Raw genomic sequence first — 13,672 nt, 5'->3', positions numbered from 1 at the left:
CAGTAAGTACTCTGTTCCACCCCACCTGAAATGTGTGTGGCAGGGTGGTGCAGCCATTTTCTGGTTGTTGCAAAAACGCAGTTTAGAGATCCTGGCGCGCACAGGAGTCAGCGTGTACATTTTGCACCAGTGCAGCAAAGTGATGTAGTGAAGCACAGTTTAGTGGGTTAATTTATCCCACACAGTGAGAGGAACTTACCATGAGGGGAAGCACTTCCACTGCCGAGACAGGCGTTGGAGGGTATGATAGCGCACACAGCCTGAGCAGCAGAGCGCATTTTTAAAATATGCAAGACCTGGGTAGGATCATGCTCCCCTTGTAGGACTGCTGCAGAGCCTCGGCACAAGTGTCAGAAAGTGGAGGACTCGGATAATAGCTCACAGTCCGGAAAGGAGTCGCCGCTCTAGGGTACCCTGAAAAAGAAAAAAAGAAAGACTGTTCACTTACCTTTTTTCTTTCCCCAAACGAAAAAAGGCCACCGGGGGGAGGGGTATAGCCACTGAACTATCAGCCAGAGCTGCAAATGAAGTGTGAGTTTGCACATCACAAAAATGCACATGGCTCAGGAAAGCTCCAGGCCCAAAGAAAACCAAGCAAGTGCAAGTCAGACCGAGAAATAGCCTTGCCACAACTGACACAGATGTACAGAAATTGGTGTGCCATGTTTTTTTAGATCGAATGATGCTGCTCTGAATCCTGCTTCCACATACACAAACATATACACAAAACACACTGGTATTTTATTTTAAATTGTTTATTGAAAAACCCTTTGATGGTTATTCTGCAGGACAACCCCCCATGTCACTGGGGTCCCAATTTTATTAAAAAATAAGCTCTAGTTTTTCTAACATTAAAGCCTTTTCTTTACAAAATAATTCCAAGATGAAATGTACATGGATTGTGCTATTTAGGCAACACTGCTATACAGATGAATCCATCGCCTCTCCCAGTTCTGGCTTTGATTGAGCATCGCCAATGCTTATTTGGGCAGGGACTGATGGAATGACCGGGGTAGGATTTGCTGCTGGTTCAGCCACTGTTTTGATGAATAGTCCATCCTCTCAAAGAGTACCAGTAGCTCACAGTGCATTGTTTGTGGGAACAAGTCCACAGCCACAGTTCGGACTGGCCGGAAAGGTGATCCCTTGACACGATTGGATGGAGCGCGACAAAGACTGTGGAAAGAAGGAGAAATAACTGAAATGGTTGCCAAAAAGTAAGTACTATGAGCTTTACAATTAGGTTAACCCGTACAATCATCGCCTCAGGGAAACTTAAAGCTTGTCGGGCAAACCTATATTGTTTTGCATTGATTCCCCGGTTTAACAAAACTACACAATATTATCATACAATCTGAATAAACTAAAAACAACACCTTATAATGCCGACATCAATTTGACAAATCACTGGAAAACACAATTCATCTACGTTAATCAATAACATTTGCACTACAAAAATCCTCTAAATTTGACATTTCTTTCTAGACCATTGGCCTACCCTTTAAGCTCAAAGATATAATTTCTTTTAAAACTTCTAGAAAAACAAGCCCTATATTTTACAACTCATCTTTATAAAATCTACATGTACATAATTTCAATTATTCCAAACCTAGGCCCCCTTCACAAATCCATCAATGTATATCTGAACCTCACCATTTCAGTCCAAGAGTTAGGAATGGGCCCACTCCTCCCCTAATCCCACAGACCGATTGTCTCCACCTTTGGGAATGTATCGTCCAGAAAACCAGTACATATATCAGAGACACAATTCACTTTCTCAACAACTTAACCAACATACAGTCTGACCCCAACCATATTCTTTTCACTATAGATGCTGCTAGTTTGTATACAAGCATACCGCATGACTTGGAGTGGAGAGGGCCTTTAAATGAAGGACACCTTGGCACTAGCAAAGAATACAAGTTGATACTTCTAGGTGATAAATTCCAGAACACTTCCTCTAGATTCAATGACTAATTTTACCAACAGACTAATGGTACCTCGATGGGTGCCACTATGGCCCCGTCTTACGCTTATTTGTGTTTAAATTCGAGACTGAGCACATATTGCAACATCCAGTGATGAATAAGTACTTGGTAAATTGGTCCCGACACCTTGATATTTTTGGAGTTTGGAATGGTCCAATAGATACATGGTCCGATTTCTTGGGACACTCGCATAGACTCTAGAATACAATTCACTATGGTAACTGGTTCTCTTAAAATCCATTTTTTGTACGTTTGTATTACACTATCACCCAATGGATTTCAGACCAATTTGTATGGAAAACCTACTGATGGAAAATGTATTTACACAAGTTAAGTTTTCACCCACCTAATCTCATCAGAATTCTGCCCAATTGCAATTACTTCGGGTCAAGAGATTAATTAACGATAATGACCTCTGCAAGAATGACTAGTCGATATGACATCTATTCCTACAGCGGGGATATAAAGAGGATGAGTTGGCATCTCTCTGGGATAAAGTGGACAGTATTCCCAGGCATTCGACTTTGACAAAACACAATCCCAGAGAGGGGACACACTTGGTCTCTTCACAAAGAACAAATATCAGGAAGATGATCTCCAATGGGGAGTCATTACAGCCGACTCTGGTCTAAAACGACTTTGGACTAAAAGACCTGTGTTCACCTAAAGGTGGAGTCATAACTTACGCAATCTACTAGTTAACACAAAATGGTCCAGGAAACCTAGGATAGAAAACAGTAAGAAAACGGGCACTTTTCCTGGTCTGCATTGCATCAATTGTAACATTATTAATAACGTGATATTGTACTTTTCCTCCAGTTCTGAGAACTGGGGAAAAGTTCAAACTGAAGAACTTTGCTACCTGTAATACTTGTATGATCCATGCCATAAAATGCCCTTGTGGTATTTCTTATGTGGCACAGACCAAACGAGCGGCCAAGATTATGTGGAATGAACACCACTAGTATATAAGGACTGGTAACATCAATTCACCGGTTACTATGCACTTAATGGAACAGAGAAATCAGCTATCACAGATTTCATTCCAGATATTGGAGGTTGTTTCTGGGGATAAGCACAAGGACATTCATTGCAGACTTCACTGCAGAGAAGCCTTCTGGGTTCATCGCCTTGATACCTGGCGATATCAATGAGTACAGCCTTACATGCTTTCTATGACTAATCGGCTTATTTGTGAACTCTTCATCTGACTTGAACTGGTCTCAGACTACTTTACTGATTGTAGAACGGTTTGTTCGTTAGGCTCCATGCGTTGATAAATCTTGATGCACTTAGTTGGTGTTCATTATCATGCTTCATCCAGCAATTATGGAGTATGTAATGTTTACATGTAGTATAGATGAATGTTCTTTTCCCTATATCAGATTTATACCCATCAGTATTTCAAGTTTGATTTCTTTTCTCCCTCTGTCATGATGCCTACCCCGGGGCATCCGCATCAAGCCCATCAGCCCCGGGAGCAGGCATCCAGACATTTACTAAAACCCCAGAAACCCCAGCTAGGGGCTGTCTGGGTTCAGTCCTGGCGCCGTAGGCACCAGGCTCATAGTAAAAATCAGTCCTGGCGCCATAGGCGCCAGGTTCATAGACATTACTTACCTCATGCAGACCATGCTGCAAATAAATCCAAGCCAACGTGAGGCCTGGATGGGACTATTTTTTACTTGGGTGTGGTCCTGGGGAACTTCTTTCCTGGGACTACTTTGGAGGCTATTTAAACCACGCCCGAACAGCAGCACATGCTTCGTGTTATTCTGCATCCAGCAGCGTGACTCTCACTGTGCCTGCAGCCAGCATCCAGTCTTCTGCCACGCCCGCGTGCCTGCAGCCAGCATCCAGTCTTCTGCCACGCCCGCCTCGAATCCGGAGCTCCTAGAATAAAGAGGAAGAAAAGGACAAGGTTAGAAAACAAACTTATTTCAAATTCCTCACCTGATTCCCGATCCATTTCATCTCACAACCTGGAAAGTACATCAGTCCTGCACACGTCGCTTCGCCAACTCCAGCACGGCACCATACTCAGCAGTTCTGACAGCATCTTTCAATCCGGCACTGTCTCGATCATTTCTTCGCCGTACTCCGGCACCGAAGGGCACAAGAATAACAAGGTGAGCCAAGGGAATCAACAAATACCTCTTACCACCATAGACTTACCTGATTTACCACCGGCGGTATTATTCTCCATATCTTAATATGCCGCATCTATAAAGAGGGAGAAAAACACCACGTTAACGCATGCAATACTTACCGGATAGCGTTGGGTAACACAGACTCTTACCTGAATGCCAGCAGCAGCTCCGAGACCTTCTTCTCACAAACTCACTTGCAACTTAAGGAAGTAAGGGGACAAGAGTGAACATCGGGCACATTGAACTCTTTGAACTTGATACTTGCCAATCCCGCCTGGGACTTCAGAGTCAATGCTTACCGGAACTCTCCCAACGCCTTCAAACCAGTGAAGTAACTGGTATCTACGCACCCCTGCAAGACACGCAGGATGGAGAGCTCATCTTTTACAAACATAAGGAAAATACTTCTTCGGGTCCAGCAGACAAGACTAGGCGGGCCAGTCCAGACAGTCATCTCTGCACTACGCATCACGTTGACGGAGACCGCAGCTGCCCGGGTCCGATTGACACCCCTGTGGGGTCCAGGTGAGCATAACAGAACACAAAGCCTTTCTAAAAATACCCACCCGGGTGTTATGGAAACCTCGGAAACCGACCAACTGGCCCAATTATTGGGGGAACTTAGGGCGGAAGTACAATCCGCTCGCCAAGAGACTAATGCCCTCAGGAGAGAACCGATTGTCTCAAAGGAGCGCACTGATGATCTGGCTAGGCAACTACTGCAAAACCAAGCTGGGCAAACGCCCCTACCTGGATATTGGGGAAACCCAACCCCCGTTTCATCAAGCAATCCTGTTCAGGTGGTTTTACCAGGAAATATTCCGTTCGCTCCACCCGAACGCTTTGCTGGGGACCCCAAAAGGTTTGCCATGTTTATGAACCAATGCCGCTTGCACTTTTTATGCAGGGAGCCTTTCCAAATGACCAAGCCAAAGTAGCCTTTGTATTGTCATATCTTAGTGGCAGTGCAGCGGATTGGTCCATTCCGTTAATCAACCAGGATGATCCTCTTCTCTGGGATTTTCAGGGTTTTCAAAGGAGCATGGAAAAACTATTCGCCAGACACTCACAGGGTCAAGCCCTGGACAACGAACTTTTATCCTTACGACAGGGTAACCAGGATCTGCTAACCTATATTGCAACCTTCAATAGGTTTGTGGTGGAAACCGGGTGCCCAGAGGAAAAGCGAATTACATTGTTTCATCGTGGACTTCGGGGAGAACTCAAAGACGTCTTGGCTCAAGTTGTGAACCCATCTCAGGATTGCACAGAATGTATAGACTTAGTGGTCCAGCTAAACCACCGACTTCAGAACCAAAAGACTGATCAAGCTAAGTTCGAGAATCGGGTATTGGTTAAACCCAACGTTGTCCCCAAAGGAACAGATGCATTTGAACCTATGCAGATCGGGGGCGGGGGGGGGGGGGTTAAAGGACCCTTAACTCAAAAGGAAAGAGAAAGACGAAGACAGATGCAGTTGTGTCTGTACTGTGGAACCTCAGGACATTTTCTATGGGATTGCCCTACAAAACCACCCAAGAAGGTGGTAGGAGTTGCTGTTAAAAGCCACATAGAGCCCGATTCGGGAAACGACCAAGCCTGACAAGCGTAGAGGTCCACTTGCCGAGCTTAAAGAAGGACACTCAGACCTTGCATCTGATCATCCCAATGGTCTTACTTGATCCCAGGCAGCCATCACGTATGCACGCAGTAAGGGCATGCATAGATAGCGGGCCGTAGGAAACTATATGGACCACGAATTGGTGTCAAGGATGAATCTACCAAGAATTTCAGGATGTTTTTCAAAAAGAACAGGCCAATACATTACCTCCTCACAGATCATACAATTGTCAAATCGACCTCCTACCCGGTGTACAACCCGGTGCACAACCCCCACGCAGTAGAATCTATGCCCTCACGGAACCTGAAAATCTACACCTATGGCAATACTTGGACCAATACCTTGCTAATGGCTTTATTCGTCCTTCCAAGTCTCCTGCATCCTCAGCTTTATTCTTCGTGCCAAAAAAGGAAGGTGACCTTAGAACGTGCATAGATTACCGCGCATTAAATCAGATTACGGTAAAAAAACGATACCCATTGCCTCTGATCCCCGAATTACTAGACCAAGTAAAGGATGCTTGTATCTATACTAAGTTAGATCTCCGAGGGGCATATCATCTGGTACGTGTCAAGAAAGGCGACGAATGGAAGACTGCCTTTCGCACCAAGTATGGATTATTCGAATATCAGGTGATGCCCTTCGGGTTCTGCAATGCACCAGCAGCCGACGTCTGTGTCGTCGTATACATAGATGATATTCTAGTGTACTCCTCCTCAGAATCAGACCATGTTAAGCACGTGCGTGCAGTCCTTGAGAAACTACGCCAGCACAAGTTATATGCAAAATTGGAAAAATGTGTTTTTCATGCTACGGAAGTTGAATTTCTTGGATTTATCCTGACTCCAAAGGGAGTCCGAATGGACTCTCGAAAGGTGGGCACAATTCTCAAGTGGCAATCACCAAAGTAAAAGGGGTACAAAGCATGCTCGGATTTGCTAATTTCTACCGCAGATTCATTCCGGACTTCTCCCATGTGGTACACCCCATCACAGCACTTTTGCGAAAAAACAAATGCTTCTTGTGGACCGAAGAGGCTGAAAAGGCCTTCCAAGAGCTGAAAGCAAAATTCACATCAGCACCTGTCTTAAAGCATCCACGCCCTGAGCTTCCATACATAGTAGAAACTGATGCATCCAGTTTAGCCATGGGAGCTGTCCTGTCCCAGAAGGATCCTGAAACCGGTCAACTTCACCCAGTAGCGTTTTGGTCCGTAAAGTTCTCAGCACCTGAGTTAAACTATGCGATTACCAATAAAGAGCTATTAGTTATCAAATCCGCCTTAAAGGCTTGGCGGCACTACCTTCTTGGTGCTAGGCATACCATTACCGTAATCACTGATCACCGGAACCTGCAGTATTTAAAAATAGCCAAAGCCCAATCATCGCGACAACTTCGATGGGCATTGTTCTTTGCCGAATTCGATTTCGTGATCACTTATCGACCAGGCCGCAAAAATGGCAAAGCAGATACCTTATCCCGAATAGGGATGGGAGAAGCATATGCAAACCCGGAACCGGTGCCAATCGTTCCTGAGCAAAGAATCCTTGGCATAACTACTCTACAGACACTAGAAGATATACATTCAAAAATCCAACAACTCTTCGATCCAGCAACCCTGCAGGACTGGGTAAAGAAAGGCCCGGACTACTCAGTCGTCAATGACCTACCTTACTATCAATGACGACTATTTCTACCACACAAGGAAATACAAGAACTAGTCATCTCCAATTACCATGACACCCTGATGGAAGGGGACCCAGGTATCACAAAAATTGAAGCGAAAATTAAGAGACAGTTCTGGTGGCCCACTTGGCAAAAAGACGTAAAGTCATTTGTGATGTCTTGTGGCATTTGCGCTCAAAACAAAAGTCAGAAGAAAAAACCTGCTGGTCTTTTACAACCTTTGGATATTCCACCTACACCATGGCACACCTTGTCTTTAGACTTTATTACAGATCTACCTCCATGTAATGGATTAACACCATCCTAGTTATTGTGGATCTTTTTTTCAAGATGGCCCACTTTATTCCTTTAAAAGGATTACCTTCCACTTCAATTTTGGCCGAACAGTTCCTCAAAAACATTGTTCGAATACACGGATTTCCTTTCGTATTGGTCTCTGACCGAGGCAGTCAATTCATTTCACAATTTTGGAAGAAATTGTGTCAATTGGCGCAAATCGACGTGAGGTTATCAACCAGTCACCATCCCCAGACCGATGGTCAGACGGAGAGGACCAACCAGACCCTTGAAAAGTACCTACGTTGCATGCTGCACCAGACCGAAAGCAATTGGAAGGATATTTTATGGATTTCCGAATATGCATACAATAACTCAGTACATTCTGGAACCGGACAAAGCCCCTTCTATACCATATACGGACATCACCCTCGAACCTCGGAACTCGATTCGCCTGCCTACAGTTAGTCATTTACACTCTACTATTACACAAGCCTTTAAGGAGGCAACAGAACATTTGAAACAAGCGAAAGAAATAAGAAAAATGCGGAACATAGAAGCGATGCTCCACGATATCAGATTGGGGATCAAGTTTGGCTGGCTACAAAACACATACCTCTAAAAGGAACTCAGACTTTTAATCCTAGGTATTTGGGACCTTACACTATTAAGGCCATTATCAACCCGGTGGCCGTCAAGTTGGAATTACCCTCTAATATGCGGATCCATCCTGTCTTTCATGTTTCACTTCTGAAACCAGTTCAACCCGGGACAAGACTTGCCAAACCACCTGACCTCGTCCTTATAGATGGAGAACCTGAATTCAAAGTAAAGAATATCCTGGACTCTAAGTTGGTTAAATCAAGTCTTTTTTATTTAAATCGACTGGAAAGGTTACGGACCACAGGAAAGGTCATGGGAGCCTAGTGACCACGTTCATGCACCTCGGTTGGTGAAGAAATTCCATCGGAACTTACCAGACAAACCAGGGCCAAGGGGAAGAACAACTTCAGGAGGGGCCTTTTGGGGGTGGGGGGAGGGAGTGCTGTCATGATGCCTACCCCCGGGCATCCGGATCATGCCCATTAGCCCCAGGAGCAGGCATCCAGACATTTACAAAAACCCCAGCAGCCCCAGCTAGGGGCTGTCTGGGATCAGTCCTGGCGCCGTAGGCACCAGGCTCCTCATAAAAATCAGTCCTGTCGCCATAGGCGCCAGGCTCATAGATTACTTACCTCATGCAGACCATGCTGCAAATAAATCCAAGCCAACATGAGGCCTGGATGGGACTGTTTTACTGCAGGGACTATTTTTTACTCGGGTGTGGTCCTAGGGAACTTCTTTCCTGGAACTACTTTGGAGGCTATTTAAACCACGCCCTAACAGCAGCACCTGCTTCGTGTTATTCTGCATCCAGCAGCGTGACTCTCACCGTGCCTGCAGCCAGCATCCAGTCTTCTGCCACGCCCGCGTGCCTGCAGCCAGCATCCAGTCTTCTGCCACGCCCGCCTCGAATCCAGAGCTCCTAGAATAAAGAGGAAGAAAAGTACAAGGTTAGAAAACAAACTTATTTCAAATTCCTCACCCGATTCCGGATCCATTTCATCTCCCGACCTGGAAAGTACATCAGTCCTGCACGCGTTGCTTCGCCAGCTCCAGCACGGCGCCATACTCACCAGTTCTTACAGCATCTTTCGATCCGGCACTGTCTCCATCATTTCTTCCCCATACTGCAATAGTTACCGGACAGCGTTGGGTAACACAGACTCTTACCTGAACGCCAGCAGCAGCTACGAGACCTTCTCACAAACTCAGTTGCAACTTAAGGAAGGAAGGGGACAAGAGTGAACATCGGGCACATTGAACTCTTTGAACTTGATACTTACCAATCCCGCCTGGGACTTCAGAGTCAATGCTTACCGGAACTCTCCCAACGCCTTCAAACCAGTGAAGTAACTGGTATCTACGTGCCCCTGCAAGACACGCAGAATGGAGAGTTCATCTTTTACAAACATAAGGAAAATACTTCTTCGGGTCCAGCAGACAAGACTAGGCGGGCCAGTCCAGACAGTCATCTCTGCACTACGCATCACGTTGACGGAGCCGCAGCTGTCCGGGTCCGATCGACACCCATGTGGGGTCCAGGTGAGCGTAACACCCTCTTTCTTGGTACGGGTACGATTATTTTTTGCTTTTGTAATTTTCCTATTCTACTTTCTTCTGACATATCCCTTCTCATTATGTTTTTGTCTAGTGTATCGGTTTCTGTGTGCACTTACTGGTTTTCCCTGCTCAACTAACAGCTCTTTACGGGTTCCTTTCACTTTTCACCCCCCTTTTCCCCCATTATTTTACCATTCAGTACCATTATGGTGACTATTTGCCCCTAATCGCGTTCTTTTCAAATTTCCAGTTTATCTGCCTGGGTTTGTGATTTCTTAGAGCCCTTCATTTCCTTCTACGTTTCTTTCCTTCTACTCTTTCTTTACGTATCTTTGTGCAACACATTTTGGTTTAGCAAGTGGTGACCTGCTCCCAGGGATGATGTCACAGCGCTGCTGGTACCTTTCTAAGGTCTCTTGCGGCCCACACTCTTTACTGCTATGGTTTCCGGACTCGTACGCTCCGTGATGGTTACAGTTCCTGCAAGTACTTTAGGCTCTGGTTGTGACATGATCTGAGCTGGGTACACGTTGCTAGTAGTTCTGATCATTTTGCTTTACATTGTTTTTTTTTAGCTCTCTCACAACGTGCTGTGTACACAGCGGTCTCTTGCTCCCTTTTTACAGCATGGTTTAGTATTTTCCTGTTCTCTATTTATTTGCATTTATCGTACCACTAGTTTCTCAATTGTTTTCTAAAGATGTTTCTTTCCAAGAGAATTGTTGTGAGCAAGTACCCGTTTTTGTTATACTGGAATTTTTCATAATACAGATATTTGTGGATATGGAGTTGGTCATTTGTGTTGATTTTTTAACCACATGCTTTTTTGCTTCGTTTTTTCTTGGTCTTTTCTGTGCTTCTATATTAGGTTTACGTTGGTTTATGTACCTTTGCTTGATTTGATGTCTTTATGCTTCACAAAGACGCCATGAAGGACAGGTTCTATCCAAAATATATTATGTAGTACAGTTTTCTATTTTGCATGGAACACATATCAAGTCTTTTGTTTTAGTTTTATGTGTGGACAAAATTGATTATAGTGCAACTGTCTGCACTAATACTGTAAGCACACAACATTAAGGCTTCTCTAGCCCCCGTCATTTTCTGTTGGTCAAACTGAATAGGTGTTACAAAATGAGCGAGTCAATACGCCTTGCGACACTGATGAGCCATTTTTAAGTTGAAGGGAAATGGCAGTACACTGCATATACAGTGGGAGCGGTCAACAGATTATTAGATGTGGTTAGGTGGGAGTAGGAGATATGCTAAGGAGGGTGGTAATACATGGCTGAAGCAAAAACAGGGAAGGCAGCTTACAAACGCAGTTAGGTCAACAGAAAAGGAAACATGACCACCACGCTTAAGGGTGAGAGAAATCATATAGAGTGCCTTGGAAGCCAGTGTAAATTGACAAAGTGGGTAGGGCATTTTTGGAGATTTTCCATGCATCAACACCACAGAAGGTGTGTACAGGCATTTCTAAGTACTCTCCATCTCAGAGAAATCCAACACCCACCCTGCTCACAAAGGTTACATTAAAAAAGGTTGCAGGCATATAGTAGTACTATAAACGCCCAGTTGCAGTTCACAGGTGAGCATCCAACATAACCCAACATTTGCTCACAAATCTAATTCAACAAGACCACGAGACAGAACCTCACATAAGTGAAAGACCACCTCGCTTTAGTTTACTAAGTTCTTGCCAGATTCTAACACAGGTTTCAGGCTTGTACCCATTGACCACAATTCCGAGGTACTCATTCTGCTTGGCTCTTAAAAAGCTGAACAAGTGGCCTACTTCTAGCTGGTGCTGCTTGTGCCATCCACTCCTGGCCCACTGCTGTCAGGCGACTGTCCTGTTATTTTGTGCCTGCCCAACTTCTATAGATCTAAAACTTTCAAAGAAACCTCCAAAGAAGTTGCACTTATACACAACCTTCCTTTCTCGAGTGTCTGCCTTCTCTCCGACAGGATTCTTGCTGCTGGTGTTCTTGAGTTTTACTTTTTTAAACTCAAAAAGTGCAACCCTCTTTTTCATCCTGTTTATTTAAATCACAACTGTATGGATTCTGCATTTCTCCAAGCTCTGGCACACAATCTAAAAGGATTGCTGCCATTTCTAACTCAGTTCTCACTGATCAAAGCTGCACAATATCCTACCCTGGCAATCTTCAATGAATAAGAAATGCTGCTGGCAGCAATGTCATTCTCTATCCACATCAAACATCTCCACTTGCAACAATGGATGGAAAAATCACAGGCTCAAATGGGTTGGACACCTTTTCTTCACCGCTTTACTCTGCTGCCTTCTACCCCTTTTCTTTTTCTCAAGTCCCACATTCTTACTACTTATTACCAGACCCCCCCTTCTCACCTAAAGCACACTTCCTTTCTTTCTACAGATCAATACATTCTTGATTTGCACAATTGCCTTAAAATCTTCTGTACACCTGTTCTACCACCCTGACATTGCGGATTAATCTTCACCAGAGCTGATGTAACTATGTGTAAATGGTGCCAACATTTCACCCACATACAGCAGAAGTTCAAAATTAATTTAGTTTAAGGGTGTGAACAGCCAACAATGACCAACCTGTAACTAACCATCTACCACCCAATCCCTTTTTCTGGTAGTTTGTGTTTTTTCTTTCTGATATAAAAAGTGCAGATATGTCTTAAATCTCAAACCCAATTTCCTGGAAGCCTCTTTGGCAGAATACGAACGATGCTACAAGAGATGCTTTATCATACGCCACCAGCCTGCTCTATACATTAAGTAAACATTTTGATAGAACGTAGTCCGAATCTCAGCAGAGATATGTAGTCAAGTTTGCAGGAGGCATCTAAAAAAGGCACAGTGTGCAGGCATATAATGAGGCAGATAAAAACAAACAATCAACATACAGAGTCAAGTTAAGAGGCAACTTACTCAATAAAGTTGTTCATGGCAGCTCTGGGATTACAGGACACGTAAAGGAGTCTCTTCAAGTGCTCAGCTTTGCGGATCGCCAAAATCACTTTGGAATCTAGACGTGAACAAAGAGGTAATGAAGGATGAGTGGGCATACGCTAGACCAAGATTTGTGTTATTGCCAACAGGATGCCGATAGCTTCCGCACTCAACATCCCCACACAAACCAGAAGTCACAGCTACTCTAAAAGCAATACTAAAAGACAACCTTAAAAATGCCACTAACCATTTGCACATACCCCCTAATCCTACAGCCTTTCATTTTTCCTAAACTATTAAATAATTCTTCATTTCCAATTTACTTTGTTAAAGAAAAGGGTAGAAATCTGAATTGGTGCAAACATTGTGGTATGGTATGTTAATTGGTGCTTGTACTGTGGCTGTCACTACCGATATTTGTCCATGGATGAGCAAATTGTAAACCCGCCCAGGGTGCCAATAACCAGACCGTAGTCTGCTGGAGGGGTAGAGCGAGGGAGAGAGGGCGTCGGGGGGAGGAAATGGTAAATGAGTGGAGAATAGGAGTAACAGATGGAGGACAAAAGGACAAGACAAAACCGGGTATGATGAGCATGTGAGCAGGGATATAGAATAATAGAAGCTTCTTGAGAGGTTGGAGTTGTGCGTTTTATTGAATTATCCTTCATAAATAGTAAAAGGTGACGACTGTCATGTCGGCAGTGTTAGGGAGATGCATCATTGTGCTTTATCCCCACTCCTAGTGAGACCCCCACACCCCCCAGCGCTTTTTGCTGGACTTCTGGACCTTTTTCCTTTGATCCTGAATGAGTGGAGCCTTTTTCCACTCATTCATTCT

The 13,672-nt window shown here is 44.4% G+C and overlaps 1 protein-coding gene across 1 annotated transcript in view; it reads right to left on the bottom strand.

Annotated features, from left to right (window-relative positions):
- Positions 1–739: 739 nt before the first annotated feature.
- Positions 740–13,672, bottom strand: part of TRMT2A (tRNA methyltransferase 2 homolog A) — a 146,096-nt gene continuing 133,163 nt past the window's right edge. The window contains 3 exon segments of the mRNA XM_069620018.1: positions 740–1,047; positions 1,050–1,176; positions 12,814–12,910. Of these exon segments, the coding sequence (XP_069476119.1) occupies positions 922–1,047; positions 1,050–1,176; positions 12,814–12,910 (350 nt within the window). The 3' untranslated portion in view covers positions 740–921.

Source organism: Ambystoma mexicanum, chromosome 10, assembly GCF_040938575.1.
Source record: "Ambystoma mexicanum isolate Mex_15411 chromosome 10, UKY_AmexF1_1, whole genome shotgun sequence".
In the NCBI taxonomy this organism is placed as follows: Eukaryota; Metazoa; Chordata; class Amphibia; order Caudata; family Ambystomatidae; genus Ambystoma; species Ambystoma mexicanum.
The sequence above is the reverse complement of the archived record's forward strand: the minus strand, read 5'-3'. Positions and strand labels throughout refer to the sequence as shown.